The sequence below is a fragment of the Oryctolagus cuniculus genome, chromosome 5, assembly GCF_964237555.1.
Source record: "Oryctolagus cuniculus chromosome 5, mOryCun1.1, whole genome shotgun sequence".
In the NCBI taxonomy this organism is placed as follows: Eukaryota; Metazoa; Chordata; class Mammalia; order Lagomorpha; family Leporidae; genus Oryctolagus; species Oryctolagus cuniculus.
The window spans coordinates 123,096,731-123,114,690 of record NC_091436.1 but is presented as its reverse complement, the minus strand read 5'-3'; the positions used below and the strand labels follow the sequence as shown (position 1 = coordinate 123,114,690).

At 41.0% G+C, this 17,960-nt stretch overlaps 1 protein-coding gene and 1 long non-coding RNA gene across 3 annotated transcripts in view; one reads left to right on the top strand and one right to left on the bottom strand.

Annotated features, from left to right (window-relative positions):
* ADGRF1 (adhesion G protein-coupled receptor F1) overlaps positions 1-17,503 on the bottom strand; it is a 37,534-nt gene extending 20,031 nt beyond the window's left edge. Inside the window, exons 1-5 of one of the 2 annotated variants that reach the window (XM_008263018.4) lie at positions 17,192-17,502; positions 6,513-6,579; positions 4,909-5,039; positions 3,156-3,213; positions 1,018-1,167 (exon numbers count right to left, since the gene is read on the bottom strand). In XM_008263018.4, the coding sequence (XP_008261240.2) occupies positions 1,018-1,167; positions 3,156-3,213; positions 4,909-4,977 (277 nt within the window). In that variant the 5' untranslated portion in view covers positions 4,978-5,039; positions 6,513-6,579; positions 17,192-17,502. Of the gene's footprint in view, positions 1-1,017; positions 1,168-3,155; positions 3,214-4,908; positions 5,040-6,512; positions 6,580-17,191 lie in introns of both variants that reach the window. The other variant, XM_051854670.2, reaches the window with a different exon arrangement.
* LOC127493033 (uncharacterized) lies at positions 2,619-11,574 on the top strand. The gene is made up of 3 exons (XR_011388667.1): positions 2,619-5,323; positions 9,313-9,376; positions 10,561-11,574. It is a non-coding gene; the product is annotated as an uncharacterized lncRNA (long non-coding RNA).
* Positions 17,504-17,960: the final 457 nt, after the last annotated feature.

The window sequence follows — 17,960 nt, the reverse complement described above, 5'->3', positions numbered from 1 at the left end:
GTCTAACTCAATAAATTCTGAGGTTGATATCAGAAACATAGCAGTAAAATGGCTGGGCTTAGCTCTCAAAGAATAATGTGTGCCCTGTGGCTATCTGTTGCAATAAAAGAGAGAGGCAGAAAAGAATACCTGGAATGTAGGCAAATATCTAGAGGGTATTTTGGTCACTACCCTCTCAGTAAACCTGTAACCACCCCAATATAGGCCTTACAAGCAAGATGGCAAAGGTGGAGAGATTTAACTGGGGAAGTCAAGATGACAAAGCTTCATCAGCCAATTTTGTATGCTCATTTTCTTCTATTGCACCTGAAATTCTCACCAAAAGTCACCCTTTTTAATAATCAAAAAAAAATGGAGCAAACCTTGGTGAAAATACGCAAAACAATGTGTAATCAGTGGTGCTCAAACTTCATTATTCATTGGGATGACCTGGAAGATCTCACTCCAGAGATTCTTAGCAAATCTGAGATAAGGAAAAGAATTTACATTTTCATTCAATTTCCTGATGCCGATGATGCTGGCCTGGGCACAGTACTTTGAGAATACCTGCTTTAGAATAATCATTTAACCTCTCATAATATCACCTTTATGGTTATTAGTGCTGTCAATCAAATATTTATTGATTTCTTCCAAGCACACATTAAAATTGCATGTCCTGGCCCTCTGAGATTGAATAGGGCCATGGGACCAGTTCTGGCCAATAAATCACAAGTAGAATTTTTTGTCATTTCTGAGTTAGACAATTCAATTACTTCAGTGAAGTTCTCCAGGGTTTTATTTCTTCATTGCTCACTATCGGAACATTTCAGATAGGGACTGATGCATCAGCCTGGGTTCCCAACTGACGACCACAGACACAGTTCCTCTGCCAACTTCCCATGGAAGTGGAGCATGAAGAAGAAATGAAACCTTTATTGCTTCAAGTCAAAGAGATTTAAGGATGACCATTTCTACAGCATAATCCAACCTAAACTGATTGATCTGTTTACACCCTCCAGCAAGAGCTTGCTGGCTTACACGTGGTGGCCTTTGCTCTGATGATCTTCACTGGCCCGTAGAACCATAATGGTGGAGGATTCAAGAGCTCCAGAAAATTCTCCAAGAATTTTTTCTCCTCTGCGTCTCTATAGGTCACCTGAAGCAGCAGTTCATATTCCTGGATGGGTCCTAAAGAGAGACAGGGAGTCAGAAATGTCTCTGGCTGTTGGGGGGTGGGGTGGGATATGGCTGAGGAAAAGACAGCAAAGCCCTCATTAGATTCACGCTAAAGGTCATGGACGAGCACACGCTGCTTGGTGCTGAGTTCTGCTCATCAGGCATTTACCCAAAATGAACATCCTAAGTAAACATAATCAGGCAGTTGCCACATAAACCTAATATACATGCAACCTGTACTTCTGCCAGGCAAGAAACACTGTGTTCTCTGAGTCTCCCCAGCATCACTTTCCTGACATTACATACTTCCTCAATCTCCATGCAGACTCAAGTCCTAGATGTCAAGACTGAAAGGACCGGAGGTGAGAAAATCCTTATCACTCCTTCTCTGGGCTCCATGAAGTATCTTCAATATAAAGCCCCCAATCTCACACTTTCCAAAGAGCACTTTCTTCTTTTCTATTAATTAGGCGAGTTTGAGTGCTTATGTAAAATACAAAAGCCACACAGAGTTACACCTTAACTTGAGGCTTAGTGCACCCTCATTTCCAGCTAATCATTTCCGAGGAGCACTTGTCCTTTTTCCCAAGGAGAAGCCATTCATTGTTTTTGATTTGGGGGAGAAGATGAACCTTATGAGTCCTCTCCCATCCAAAATTCCTTTAGATTCATTCATCTGAAACTTGTTATGATATTCTTAGGGCTTTCAGATCCTTTGGGGCTCATCTATGTACAATCCAATCTTTCAGTCCATCTCTTACTCTCAGCACCTTCTTTCCTGCTAGAAACTATGCCCTAGGTCTTGAAAGTCAGGTGGGAGCTAAGAGCATTACCATTTAAACTTCCCAAGAAGGTGAGAAATGAAGAATAGAAAAAAAGAGTTACTCCAGCTACATTGTCAAGAGTTAATAGCACTGGGTCTTGAGCAAGATTGACTGGGTTTGAATCCTGGCTCCTGCCCCTAGCTCTGTGCCTTAGTTTTACTATCTGTAAATAAAAATGACATTTTCTTTAATTCAGAGGGTCGGTGTGAGGTTTGAATTCATCTCATGCACTTTAAATACTATTTGGTACATATTAACAGCCAAATAAATAATTTTTGTATTTTATTGTCATTTGTACTGTTGGGGAAAATGTATTCTTGGCACTCCAACTTGAAATTTTGATTTGAGGGGCCAGCACTGTGGAGTAGAAGGTTAAGCCTCAGCCTGCGGTGCTGGCCAGTTCAAGTCCCAGATGCTCCACTTCCTATTCAGCTCCCTGCTGATGTACCTGGGAAAGCAGCAGAAGATGGCCCAAGTACTTGGGCCCCTGAACCCTTGTGGAAGACCCAAAAGAAGCTCCTGGATCCTGGCTTAGGCCTGGCCCAGCCCTGGCATTATGGCCATTTGGAGAGTGAACCAGCAAATGGAATCTCAATCTCAATCTCTCTCTCTCTCTCTCTCTCTCTCTCTCTCTCTCTGACTTTCAAATAAATAAATAAATCTTAAAAAAAGAGAACTTTTGATTTGACTTTTTCCAAGGAATCATAGCCTCGTATGGTGATGGATTCCATAGTACTATCAGCACATCATTGTATAGCAGATTCATTGCATGAAAGAAAGGCTTCTGTGGACTGACCAGGCACCTAATATCACCAGTGTGCGTCATTGTTTCTGTGAGGAAATGCAGTCAGCACTTGAAACATCAGGTCTAAATTTCAAAACACAACTCATTCCAAGATTAAGAGTTGTGCCCATTAATTAATTACATGATTAGAATCAGGGCAAAGAAGAAAAGGAAATATACGGAGCAGCCATTTGCCAGGTAAGGTGCAAAATGTTATGCCTATATTGTATGATTTATTCTTCATAAATGTCTTGCTTTTAGAAACTGCTATTATTCTAATTTTGCAGATTTTGGGTGTTTTCTAATGTAACAAATATCTATCAGGCACTGCTGGGATTGGAACTCTCCTGGCACAGAAATTCACTGCACCGCACTATCTAGTGATGTCTCACCTGAATTCTTTTTCTTATCCACACTGAATTCTCTTTTTGTTTTCATGTTATCATTTCTCTGTTAAAAAGAAAAAGTTAGTTATGATGAGGCTTTGGAGAGTTGTACTTCAAAGGCCTTCCATCTTGGTTTTCCCAGGGAAAATGAAATCCTGAATCTGAAAGCAAAGCCAGGTATAGCAGGGAGGAAGCCAGGAAAGTCCTCATTGAGGCAACTTTTAAGCAAAGACCTGAAGGTGGGAGAATTAAGGATCCCTGGAGGAAAAGCTTTCAAGGCAGAGGGAACAGTATGTGCAAAGGCCCATGAATAAGAAAATATGTGGTATGTGAAGGCAGAGGGAGGACACTGGAGTAGCTGAGGAGCAGGGAGAAGGAAGGAGTGAGAGCAGAGAATCTTGGGGGAGACAGGTCATGTGGATCTCTATGGGCCCTTGAAAGGGTTTTACCTTTGACTTGAAACCACTGAAAGATTCTAAAACACATGTTCTAGTTGACTTTCTGGAAGCTCGATCATGAAGGCATGTAGAGAACAAACGGAAGTAATGACAGCATGTCAGGGATTATTGAAATAAAGCAGATGAGAGATGTCCAAGGACTAGGTCTAGGTGACAGCCATGGACACAGTAAGAAGTGTTGGAATTCTGTATGTATTTTAAAGTAAAGTCGAAAAGTGATGCCAATGGCTTAGACTTCAAATGTGAGAAGAGTTAAGCATGATACCAAGTTTTTCTGCCAAGCAGCTAGACAAATGGTAAGACCACTTTCTAAGATAGGAAATGATGGGTAAACCTGATGAGAAAAATCAAGAGTTTGACTTTGGACATATGAAGTTGAGGGGACTATTGAGTGTCCAACTGGAAGTAACAATATGAAGTAAAAAGGCCAGCGTAAAAGTTCAGGGTTGAGGTTTGAGATGGATACTGTGGAGTCATCAGCACAAAGAGAACTTTAAAACAAGGCCCTGGAGCAAAATATCAAGAAAGTGAGTGTTAACAGGAAATGGTGTCCAAGGATTGGTAATAATCCATGTGCTTTTCCTGCACCAAAGAGGCCATAGTAGAGAATGTGTTGAGCTAGAAAAGATAACCAAGATGGTGTAATTGAATATCTTCATTTTGTGGTTCAGTCACATAGGCTCCAAGAAATTAAATTACTCATCCAAGGCCACTGCTGTGGCTTAAATATTTGTTCCCCTAACTTGTGAATTTAGTTCCCAAAGTCTAAACCTAATCTAAGTTAATGGTACCAAGAGAATGGAAGCAATAAAATTAAGGTGTATGGAGGTGAGGCCTTTGGAAAGTGATTAGATCGGATAAGGGCAATAGGAAGGGGCCCCCCAACTGAATCCTGGAGGCTTTGTGAGAGACCACATGGACAGACAAACACACACTTCCTGCATCTTGCTGTGGGATGCTCTGAGCCACCTCTAGATTCCGCCAGTGATAACCCCAGCAGCAGAGGCCAAACCAATGGGGTCCACTCTATCTTGCAATATGCACCTCCATTACTGTAAGCCAAAATATACTTCCTTTTTTTAAATAAATTTAGTTGCTCAGCCACTTTGTTCTAGCAATCAAAAGCTGATGAAAACAACTTCATGGTGAATACTGGTAATGTTGAGACAAGAACCCAGGAACTCTGACCCCCAGTCCATGATAGTCTGTAGTTTCAGTTGTCTAAAAAGCGATGGTTTCCAAATCATCAGAAGGAGACAGGAGAGATGGTTGAAAAGAAAAAGGGACATAGGCCAACTCACCACTGGGAAGCCCTCGTGGCCCTCAGTGACAGTGAAGAAAAAGACGAGCCACAGCACTCCAAGTCTCATTGTCAGCAGGCCCTCTGCTCTCCACTGGCCGGTGCATGGACAGCCAGGTGCTCGGTCTGTGACTAGACAAGCAATGTACCATGTAAGGCTGAGGCCCAAATGGGAGTGATTCCAGCCACAATGTGAAAGTGCATGCTGTGGTAGGGCCCCACTGAGCTCATTAGCATCCCTGAGTGCTTGATTACTTTTCCACTTCACAGAGGCTGTGGCACCATTACTTCTGTTCCCACTGCAGAAGTAGTAAATTTCCATCCTGACAAACTTACAAGAAAATTGTGCTGGAACAGAGCTCTTTGAAAACCATGGTTTTATATTCCACTGAAGTTTCCTTTTCATCTCCAGAAAGGTAAGTACTAAAATAACCAAGTACCCTTAGAACCATTATCACAAGGATAGAATTAAAGTGTTTAAACAAAAATGCTAAGGATAGTAAGGAAACTATCCAACAGATTCCTTCTTTATAGTTGACCCAATTTGCAATAAACTGTCCTCAAGTCTATTGGTTATCTTAAATAATTTGGACGAAACTCAACACATTGTCATGGTCATAAAATTGATCATTTATAACAAGGTTATTTGGTATCAAAGCAAAATCATAATAGATTAGAACTTTTCTGTCCATAGGTTGGCATTTGTTTCTGTGGATAAAATGCCACTTGGAATGCCTAAATCCTGTATCATAATGCCTGGGTTCAAGTCCCAGCTCCACCTGAGATTCCAGCTTCCTTTTAACACATATCTTTGAAGGCAGCAGGTGATGGCTCAAGTACTTGAGTTCTGTTACGCATGTATGATACCTGCACTGAGTTCTGGGCTCCAGGCGTTAGCTTGGCCCAGCCTCTGCTCTTGCCAGCATTTGCAGAGTAAACCAGTGGATAAAATCAATTTCTCTCTCTCTCTCTCTCTCTCTCTCTCTCTCTCTCTCTTTCTCTCTCCCTCTCTCACACACACACACCCCACCACCACCTTGTAAATAAATAAAAAATAACTAAATAAATAATTTAAAAGAGATACCTGTTTTGTCTTACATGAGGGATTTAGGAAGTTCATGGAAAATGAAAGTAAATGATGTTTATTTTAGTGCAGAAAAAAAAGTTGAAATCCATACTTGATTCTTTCATGACACACATTATCCATGAACTTTTTGAAGACCTCCTCATACAATACCCATGTGTGGCTCTCCAGATCTTAATTGTGGTTAAAATAAACTAAATTTTCCAAGTCAGTTCCTCAGTCATGCTAGTCACATTTCAGCTGCTCAGTAGTCACATGTTACTGGTGGCCACGATGTTGGGTAGTTTGATACAGAACACTTTAGAGCATTGCTAAAAGCTTAGTTGGACAGCATCAAGGGAGCTTGAAGGAACACTTTCCTGTGGCCTCTCAATGTTTCTTCCACATCTTCACAGTAAAAGATAAAAAGTTATGATTCCCAAACTCAATAATCTACTCTTGGACCAAGTGTCCTTGACAAGAGTAGTACAGAGAACACAGCTTTTGTTTTGTTCTTGTTTTTGTTTTTTTCCAGTTTTTACCTTGCTGCCTGGGTGTGCTCCAAGCTTCAGGCAAACCGCATCATCTCCACCAGCACTGCCCCCTGATCTAAAGAGAAAAGAGAAAGCATTAGCGTGGGTGATCCTGTGCCTGACTGGCAGACGGCCTGCCTAGCCCATGCAGGAGGTTAACAGGGCATTGCACACCATGCCTCCCAGGACCCTGGTCGGGGACTCAAGCACACTGAGAGCCACACATGACCTGACTACTGGCAGGTGGCAGGAGCCCCAAGCACTTTTCCCCAAACTCCACTTTCATTGAAGGGCCTTGTAATTGTCAACCAGGTAAACAGCTCCCGGGTATGGCCCAGACACATAAGGACCACCTGGAAGGCTACGTAGGCTACCTGACCCTCAAGCTGATTGGAGCATAGAAGTGCCAGTATCAGCTTTATCCTATAGAATTAGTGTTGCCCTGAACCAGTTACTCCCTCTTTGCCTGCCCTTTAAAAGTCTGTACCTGATTGTCAATAAATGGACATGTTCACTGAAACGTGTCTCTGGTGCTTCTTGTCGAAGAATGCTGTAGCCCCATGATGCCGACAATGTGGGCTTCACCGGACAAGCCCACACATCAGATGCAGGGTAAGAACTATCATACATAAAGCCTATTTTTTCAGCTGTGATCTTTCCTAGGGGGTTCTAAAAATGCATGGAAAATAGGCTATATGAAATATGTTACTTTGTATCTGCTTTTTCTTTAAAGGTTCTTGGTGACCCCAGAAACCTTTTCTTCAATGCATTTTTTCTTTTTTTTTTTTTAAGATTTATTTTATTTATTTGAAAGAGTTACAGAGAGAGGTAGAGACAGAGAGAGGTCTTCCATCTTCTGTTTCACTCCCCAGATGGCTGCAATGGCTGGAGCTGCGCCGCTCCAAAGCCAGGAGCCAGGAGCTTCTTCCAGGTCTGCCACGGGGATGCAGGGATCCAAGGACGTAGGCCATCTTCTACTGCTTTCTCAGGCCATAGCAGAGAGCTGGATCCAAAGAGAAGCAGCCTGGACTAGAACCGGCGCCCATTTGGGATGCCGGCGCTTCAGGCCAGGGCCACATCGCCCACCCCAATGCATCTTTTCTTATCACCATGCAGAAACCAGGCACTGAGGTCTTTTACCTGGCTTCCTTGACTCTTATGAGGGTGACACGATATTTGAATGGGTGTTGAAGTTGGTGTCTCTGTGGAAGATTGCTTGAGGGTCTTAGCCATTATCTTGCTTTATCTCTTTCTAGAGTTGTGTTAGAATTTGACTTAAGGGGCTGGTGCTGTGATGAAGTAGTTTAAGTCTCCACCTGCAGTGCCAGCATCCCATATGGGTACCAGCTCATATCCAGGCTGCTCCTCTTCTGATCTAGCTCCCTGCTAACAGCCTGGAAAAGCAGTGGAAGACAGCCCAAGTCCTTGGGTCCCTGCACCTTCATGGGAGACCTGGAAGAAGCTCCTGGCTCCTGGCTTTGGATTGGCCCAGCTCTGGCTGTTGCGGCCATTTGGGGAGTGAACCAGCCTTTCTCTTTGTCTCTGTCTCTGTCTCTGTCTCTGTCTCTCTCTCTGTCTGTAACTCTACCTCTCAACTCAATAAATAAAATCTTTAAAAAATGAATTTGACTTCTGATTCATATTAGCTTATCACAAAAATATGTTCCTGGGTTAATGACCACTGATGTGCAAATGGATGAATCCCAGCCTCAAGGTGATAAAAGTACATTTTTACAGAAATTGAATTATCTGCCTCCAAGGCATTTCCCTGGCCAGAGGATGTCAGGAAATACTTTGTGTGTGCGTGTAGTGTGTGCGTGCACAGAGCAATCATAAATTCCACGTCACTTTGCATTTAGTAGATATAAAGCCCATAGCATTTTCGTCACTTCTCTTCTATGACGGAAGGGTCCTGATAATTCAAACATTCTCAGAATCCTTGTGTCCTTCCCACAGATGAGCAACTGCTGCTGTCATTAGAGTTTGGCCTGTTTATATCACACCTCCTTCTGTGACAGCTGGAGACCAGTGATGCCTGACCTACAGCTGTGTCGGCGTGAGCTTCTGTGGGAAGGCTTGGCTATGGTGGGAGTCCCCCCACACACTTCCTTGAATTCATTTAAGTGAATTCATTCCTGATAATCCCTGTCCTTCAGTTTACAGTGAACAATCATAGAATTTGCTGTATGCCTCTGGAGACAGCTCTCCGTTATCTCCCTATTCTTTAAGTTATGTATTTATGGAATTCAAGTATCATTTATTATGTCAACAGCTGTCTCCTTATCAACAGTGGTGCTTAGTTGGAACTGCTCACACCTATACTTCCCAGCATTTTTAGCTACAACCTAATCTTAGGCACAGTTGAACTCTGGGTTGCTTTTCTGGGTTCAGTATTTATGGGCTTATGTTTCTTCCTCTATAAATAGAATTCCCAAGAGAGCCGTCTCTCTTCTCTCTGTCTTGGGTTCACATGCCCACATGTGCACAGATATACCACACACACACATGCACACATGCATCAATGGAAAGAGCAGGTCTCCACAAAGGAGCTGTAACATATCATGACAAATAGAATTAGGTAAAGGAATATAAAACTTTGGTTCTATTTAATTCTCATTTTTTTTTTGAAACATTTTTCATGGAGATCTTCCTTTTGAGCCACTTGCCTTGGAAAAAAGATGTGTGATTTGTATGTATGTGTTACTTTAGACACACAGATACAGAAGACAGTGGGACAAATATGTGGAAATACAGAAAAGATAACCTATTACACAACTAGAAAAATGTTACAAGGTTTTGTTGATTTTAGGAGCCAGGAAAACTTCTTCTGGAAGAACACGGATTATTCAGAATCTCAGTGGACATCTATACATGTGAGCACAATAGTGTTAAATGTGTATCTTATAATTTAGCATGTTTCCCCATATTTATCATAATAGTGAGAAGGGATATGGATGAATTAGGTTTGTTCTCAGGTTTATCCCCTATCTTTGAGGACTTGTGCAAGATTAAAAACCTTGAACTTGGTTTCCTCATTTATAAAGTAAGAGATAAAATAAGGGGAGCTCAGTTCCATTCACATTCAGAGTCTACTATATGTCTATTTCCCACTTTGTAGACTGATAATTTAATTGTTCTTTCGTTAATGTCACCCAGTTACCAAATTTAAGCCTGGAAATAATGAAAACTTTTACTGATTTTTATTTTGTTTTCTCCTCAAACTGATCATTACATTGCTAAATATCTCTTGAGAAGGCCCAAGAACTATAGAAAATTCAGCCCTGAAATTCAGAATACAGGAAAGACTTTATTTATTTATTTATTTTTATTTAATTAAGTTATACAAATTCCATGTATGTCATGTGTTCAGATTTAGGAACAGAGAGATGACTTTTAAGAATCCTAGTTTATGTCTGGAAGATACAAAAATGATTATTCAATTAGTTACCCTCCCTGGGACACTTGAGCAGTCACTAAACTTTTACTTGTTCCACCACTATTTTTATTGAGGGCTTCCAGATCTGCAGACCTTCTCACACTGTTCACTGACCTGTGAAAGTACTTCAGAAAGTTCATGGAAAATGGAATTCAGACAAGTTCATTTTGATACATAAAAAATTTGAAATCCATGCAAAATTTTTCATAATGCATATTTTCCAGAAAATTTTTGAAGACCCTTTGTATACATATATTTCAGTTTTTTTGCATCAAAATAAATATTTTTTAATTCCACTTCACAAACTTTCTGGAGCACCCTCCTAGTCCTGCAGGGACATCATGATTGTAGCTCCACAGATTATGAGAAACTCACAAAGCTATGAGCTCCAGACCCAATTTGCAAACACTGCTGGGTTATTGAGTCAATTTGTTCAAGAATCCCAACTTAATCTTTCCCGTGTTTCATTGAATGGATGCCTTTTCAGAGTATAATTTGTGACCCAGCTTTTATTCTGAACCTTTTTTATCACAAATTAAGACACACTTTGAATGAGTCTTGGTTCCTTAGCATTCATTATAACCTCAGCTTAACAGCATTTCTCTTGTTTTGGTTTTTCAGCATTGCTCAACCTTCCACTCCGTTAACAAGGATTCTGTTTTTCTGTCTACGTAGTCTGTGCTTTGTATCACAGAAAAGTTCATTCATCATGATTTGGTGTTCTTAGCTCATCACTCAATACATCTTCTGGCATCCTGGTAGAGTTTGTTTCTTGCAGAAGATGAACCCAGCCCGATTTGATTGTCAAAGGCCTAACTGCAAGCCTCACTGTTTGGCTCTCTGCAGTGCCCGTGTGACTGAGGTTTTCTCTGGTCACCAGGAGTTCCGTGCAACAGGACTTACCAGGAAGCCCTTGAAGGATGATTAAGAACATTCCAGAAAGAGTGCCGAATTCTCCCTTCCAGCCAAGCCTTCAGCTTAGCAATGAGGACCGAGCCCTTCCGGAATCCCTGGCTCAAGCCTACTTCTCATCTCCACACCTGACATTGATTAATTACAGTAGGTAAAAAGCAGAGTTGAGCTTCCTCTTGAATTGTTTGCTTTAGAAAAATATCTGAACAGCCTTCCAAAGAGGTGACAGTTATCTAACAAGAAGAAATGACAAGAGTTCTTTTACAACTTTTCTAAATGCTTTCATATGTATTGATTTGGTTATTTGGGCAAACTTATAAATTGATAATTACTTCGGTTTCACACTTGCAGAAAAAGAAAAGGGTAGACCTAAATTCTAAGGAAAAAGAATATATCAACTATTTCCCTAAATTTCTCTTCAAACAGAATCTAATATGTGCTGCGGACTGTGAGCCAGTTAGAATTCATAGCCTTTGACTTGATTTAAGTGAAGTCACAATTGCTGATTTGATCCCCATCAGAATTCCTTACCAATTGGCTTGCTCTTTTCAGAAGGAAGAATATATGTTTCTAATCAATCTTCCTAACAAATGTGAGCATTAGTATCTAATGAGACTGACAGCCAAAGGATGAAACACACATCACCAGGCCTGCTGTAAAGAATCTACAAAACGGACTCTGTGGGGTCTTTATTTGTGAATAGGAAAATTAAAGATGTTACAAACTCTTAATGGGTGATCTATTTTTAAATAAGGATAAAATAAATATATTATTTCTCATGCAATCCTGAGACAGAAACTTTCAGATCTACTGGAAAACATTGTTTATATGGCCATAGCACGTTAATAGCACATTTTTTATAATTTCCAAAGAGCAAAAAGCAAATTTTTCAATCATATTTCCCAAATGATTCTTCTAGAACCTGGGATTCCACCTATTCTAAAACACCATGCCAATGCATTCTCAAAAAATTCAAGGCTGCACACTGAGGACAGAATGAAGAACAAACTCATTCTCAAAGCTTTTTGGACTTCCCACACTTTACTCTCAAATATTTTTTTCTGCTAAGTTTCCAGACAAACCAGGATTTTCTAGGTTAAAAGTAAAATGTTGCTTCAAAAGATTGATATATTTTTTGAGTTTTAGTAGACATGACCAAAGTGCCCTGCCTCTTTGTAGCCATTTACTCTCCCTGATAAAGGGTAGAATTGTCTGTTTGATCAGACTCCGACACCCTCTTCATGTTGCCCAACTTATAGGCAAAAGTTTTATCTTATAGTAATATTCATGTCCTTGATTATTAGTAAGGCTAGTTCACATTCTTCAAATCTTTATTGACTATATGTTTTTGAGTTTGACTTGTTTAAATCATTGTTCTAAGTATTTCTATTGGAATATTCATCTGCTTCTTAAGAATTAATCCTTAGGAGACCTTTATATGCAATGGTTATTAGCTCCTTGTCATTTGTGCCATAAATATTTGCTCATGTCTTTCATCTTTTAACCTTTTTTTTAACTTTTATTTAATAAATATAAATTTCCAAAGTACAGCATTTGGATTACAGTTGCTCCCCCCCCCATAACTTCCCTCCCACCCACAACCTTCCCATCTCCCGCTCCCTCTCCCATTCCATTCACATCAAGATTCATTTTCAAACCTTGTTTGTTGTTTTCCTCTGCACAAAAGATTTGAATGTTCAGGAAATATCATCTGTCAATCTTTTCCATAACATTTTAAATGAGATTTTGCTAAGGATTTTTTTTTCTACATAAACATTGTAAAATTTTTTTTCTATGTTTTTTCCTAATACATTTTTAGTTTTAAAAATAATTTTAGGCCAGCGCTGTGGCTCAATAGGCTAATCCTCCACCTGCAGCACTGGTACCCAGGGTTCTAGTCCCGGTCAGGGCACCAGATTCTGTCTTGTTTCCCCTCTTCCAGGCCAGCTCTCTGCTGTGGCCCCAGAGCGCAGTGGAGGATGGCCTGGGTCCTTGGGTCCTGCACCCGCATGGGAGACCAGGAGAAGCACCTGGCTCCTGGCTTTGGATTGGCTTGGTGCACCGGCCGCTGCGCACTGGCTGCAGTGGCCATTGGAGGGTGAACCAACGGTAAAAGGAAGACTTTTCCCTCTGTCTCTCTCTCTCACTGTCCACTCTGCCTGTCAACAAAAAAATCTTTAATATATTTAAATCTTCAGTCCTTCAGGAGTTAGCTTTTGGTGAAAAAAGATTTACTTTCATTTCCTCAAAGTGAATAGACAGTTGGGCCAACCGTATTTGTTGACTAAACCGTTCCTTATCAAGACCACCTTGGCAATTGTTCATCAGTTTTAAAGACCACCCTTTCATATACTAAAATTCTGATAATTTATTTAAAAACTCTGTTGCTATTTGTGCCTTTCTTTTACTAATTATTTACTTTATTCATGTCTTATTCAACAACATAGAAGGGGGTTATATGCCTAAGAAACTTATGGCATTAAGTGTCATATTAGAAATATTTAGCCTGATTCTCTAAGGGACTGAGTATAGGTACACCCTCAGGTAGGCTAAAGTACAAACACAAGGGTGAAAGAGTTTCATGGGAATTATAATTTATTTAACACACACTCGCCTTGCCCCAAAAAGAGCTGTCCTAACATTACAAATGTATAATAAATGTCTGCTTATGCCTAAATGATAAAGCAACTCCTCTGGTCAGCCTTCTAGACTTTTATTTTATGGTAAATAAGTCAATGATAAATTTTCTTAAAGTCTTTATTGAACGTCTTCATCTTTTATTTTTATCTAAAACAAACAAAACTCTAGAGTTTCCAAGATTGAGAGTCTTCAGAGACTAAAAGCTGACATTTGCACTGAAGAGCCAGAGACACCATGAAGAATTCATAATTCTCAACCACAAGACTTAACTTACCCTGCAAATGTTCACCTCTTTGCTTTCTATGTATTTAACGAGCTGCACAAAAAGAATTAGTGGTATCTGTAACTCTATGAAATGTTGATATGTTTTCTATCTCTAATTTTTTAAAGATTTATTTATTTATTCAAAAGTCAGAGTTACACAGAGAGAAAAGAGGCAGAGAGAGAGAGAGAGGTCCTCCATCCGCTGGTTCACTCCCCAACTGGCTGCAATGGCCTGAACTGTGCCTATCCGAAGCCAGGAGCCAGGCGCCTCCTCCAGGTCGCCCACGTGGATGCAGGGAGCCAAGGACATGGGCCATCCTCTACTGCTTTCCCAGGGCATAGCAGAGAGCTGGATCAGAAGTGGAGCAGCTGGGTCTCGAACCAGCACCCATATGAGATGCCAGCGCTTCAGGCCAGGGTGTTAACTCACTGCTCCACAGCGCCGGGCCCCCTACCTCTAATATTAATTCCTATGGATTTTCATTCTCAACATGCCAGAGCCTTGATTTCCATCATCCATTGAATAGGAAATTCTATGAGGTTATAGGTAGCTTACTGGAGAGGGAGTATGGTAAGAGATCTTATCTCCCTACTGGATTTTTTTTTTCTTTTGACAGGCAGAGTTAGACAAGGAGAGAGAGAAAGAGACAGAGAGAAAGGTCTTCCTTCCTTTCACCCCCTAAATGGCCACCACGGCCAACACGCTGCGCAGATCCGAAGCCAGGAGCCAAGTCCTTTCTCCTGATCTCCCAGGCAGGTGCAGGGCCCAAGCACTTGGGCCTTCTCCACTGTCTTACTGGGCCACAGCAGAGAGCTGGACTGGAAGAGGAGCAACCGGGACAGAATCCAATGCCCGAACCGGGACTAGAACCTGGGGTGCCGGTGCCACAGGCAGAGGATTAGCCTAGTGAGCTGCAGCACTGGCCCCCTACTGGTTTTGTGCTGTATAGCTGAGGAATTGAACAAGGCTAGGACAGAGTATATTTCAGATTATAATGCTACAGACCTTTTACACTATCTCTACAGGTTCCTAACTTATTTTACAACTCTTAAAACCATATATCTATCCATCCAGTACTGTAGAAACCTTGACATCATGTGAGCACTTGATATGCTAAGACAAAGACTGCATAGGCAAAATTCTAAGTGTCTCCACTCCTATGTAACTATGACTATTCCTTATCAAACAGCGTTAAAAGGAGAACCAGTGGCAGGCATTTGGCCTAGAGGTTTTATATCAGAATACTTGGGTTCAATGCCCAGTCTGGCTCCTGACTCTAGCTTCCTGCTAATGGAGACCCTGGGTGGCAGCAGTGATGACTAATGTAATTGGGTTCTTGCCATCCATGTGGGAGACTAGATTGAGTTTCCAGCTCTCAGTTTCAGCCCCTAAACACCAGGGACTGTTGTGAGCATTTAGAGAGTAATCCAGGGTGTCACTCCACCCCCACCCCCGTCCTGCTTCTCTGTTAAATAAATAAATAAATAAATGCTTTAAAAAGAACAAGAACTGGACAGAATCGTTTGAAAGTTTCAAATACATAGGTTTATACTGGGTGGTCTACGTGGCACATGGTTTCCTAAGGCTGACCTTAAGCAAAACAGTGTTTACAGTGACATTTGTCATGGGGTGCCCCTTCTCTTTTCACTTCTGTGATTCTCCCATCACCGCTATCCCTTAGATCCCCACTACCCTCCTGTCTCTTCAAGTTTTCACTTGCTCCCAACCAAAGCACTAAAATAATTCACTTATACCCTAGTTTGAATGAACGTGCTTGTTTATTTTTTCCTGAGAGGAAATTAGAATTTTGTTCATTTAGGATGAAAGACACCAGAGGGCATATTTAAGTGAAAATACAGTGCTCAGGGTAGGCATTCTCGGTAGCAGTTAAGATGCTGCTTGGGTCACCTACATTCATATCAGAGTGCCTGCCCAGTTCCACTCGAAATCCCAGTCTCCTGCACCCTAGAATGCAGCAGGTGATGGCTCAAGTAGTTAGCTACCTGCAACCCATGTAGGAGACCTAGACTGAGTTCCTGGCTACTAGCTTTGGAATGCTCAGTCCCAGCTGTTATGGAAATTTAGAAAGTGAAACCAGTAAATGGCAGATCTCTGACTCTTTGTCTTTCAAATAAATGAACCAGAATGTTAAAATAAGCAAATAAAGAGTCCCAAGGGTTAAGCCTTTAAAAAGAAATGAAAGTATGATGTTACCCTTGTGGTCAACCCTTTAAGACATAGGTCCTCTAATGAGCACTCTGTTTTTAAGAAATTTACTGCCTTTGTGGAGACACAAGACATAGGAGACATTCAGCAACAATTCACATTAGTTTGTGACTATATTTGAAATGAGAATGGTTTGCAAGTCAAACTTGTAAGACTCAACATACACACATTGCGATTTTCAGTGCTCATGTTTATTGCTACCATTTTACAAATGAAGTAATCAGAACAAGAAAAGTCAAATAATTTGCTCAGGATTTAATACTTATCAGTGATATTGGTAAGTGGTTTATGTGGTCATCATTACAACATTGTTTTTTATGTGGAAAAGAGCATAATAAAAAGCTTGTGCTAATAGTCTGACAAAACACAGAATATATTCCTTTTTGTTGCTTTGTCCTCTGTCATCTGCAGCCTCTATGTGTAACTATCAAGTTAGCTTAATGGGTATCACTATGAAAAAGACAAGGTCACCACTTCTCCACACCTCTCCCAAACAACCTTCTTTCCTTGCCTCTTTCAGTATTTTTTATCATTTAATCTCCAGCGTTGGTGGATTACACAGGGTATCAAGTTTATATGAAAGAATTTTTCATAAAAAAGAAGAAATTCATGACTTTCCGAGGCCTGTTGGTCATAAAATACAGGGTATCATTTCAATTTTAATTGTGGAAAGAGTAAGGGAATGGTTATGAGACTTAATCTGGTGACTGTTTGGAGTTCAAGGAGAGGGGTAAGCTGAGCATACTGGTTCAGATAAAGATTAAACCAATTTATCTTAAAATGAAAACAAGGTTAATCCTCTTAAACACCATTTTATTTTAAGAGATTGATTTGGTTAACATGTTACTAATTAATGGAAATCATGTGATTGACATTTTTAACAAGCATCCTTGTTGGAGCCAGTCAATATTTCTCTCAGGCACAGTGGAAGAATAAGGGTTGCTGTGTTACCATCAGGAGACAGAGGAGTGTGATTCAACTCAGAGAACCTGGAGTTCAGGACTCAGCACACCACTTCAAGTTAATCAGATAGCTAGGAACTGAACTCTATTATTTTCCCTCATTCTTTTTTCCATATCTGTCCTTTTTTTTTTAAAGCCTTCTTCAGGAAATAAGATATTAAGGCCCAAATTTTTTCCTGCCTGGAGAAAAAGCCATCTCAAATTAACAGCTGTTCCAAAGAATCAGACTGCAGCCATCAGGGCTTACCTGGTGATGGCTCTGTGACACCACAGCCCGAGGGAGCCTTTCTTCCAAGAAACTTGTGGCTCAACCACTTCTGCTGTTCAGAGAGACAACACTGGTTCTAGACCGGGACCTCCGCAACTCCCAGGCACCAACACAGGTCCGCTGATTCATCAGCAACTTCTGGCCCACATTAACTGCCCTTGCAGGCACACAAGCACAGGACACACCCCCTTCAAGAAGGAAGAGAGAAATACTTTTCTGCTAACTCTCCCTCCCACTTTAGAGGCCATACCAGGTCTGGTAAGAGGAAGGAGTTCACAGACCAAAAGGTGTGGATTCTCCCAGCAGACAGGTGCCTCAATTCACAGAAAAAAAGTAGGAAGAAAATGCTTTAGGTAAACAGGGAACACCTCTGCCCTAGATTAGTTTGCCACAATGTGCCGTTCTATGGAGCTCTCCTTTCCAGCCTCTGGACATTCTGGGTCACACACCGTAAAGCTTAAGGAATGTAACCTTTCATGTGAAATTCCTTTGAGGGGAGGTGGGTAATTGCACTGGGGTGGGGTGCAGATAAATTTTATTTTTTTCTTTTTTAACTTTACCACTCAGGCTGATGAGTCAACTTTCTACTTCTGTGTGTGATGGTATGGAATGGATGTTGGCCAGAGAGGGCCGCAGGGTATAGGCTGAGGGCGAATGTTTTCAGCTGTTCTTTGTCTCTAAAAAAATCTCAAGTGAAACCTGATGAACGTCTTTAATAAAGATTGATTTCCTTCCTCAGAGGCCATCC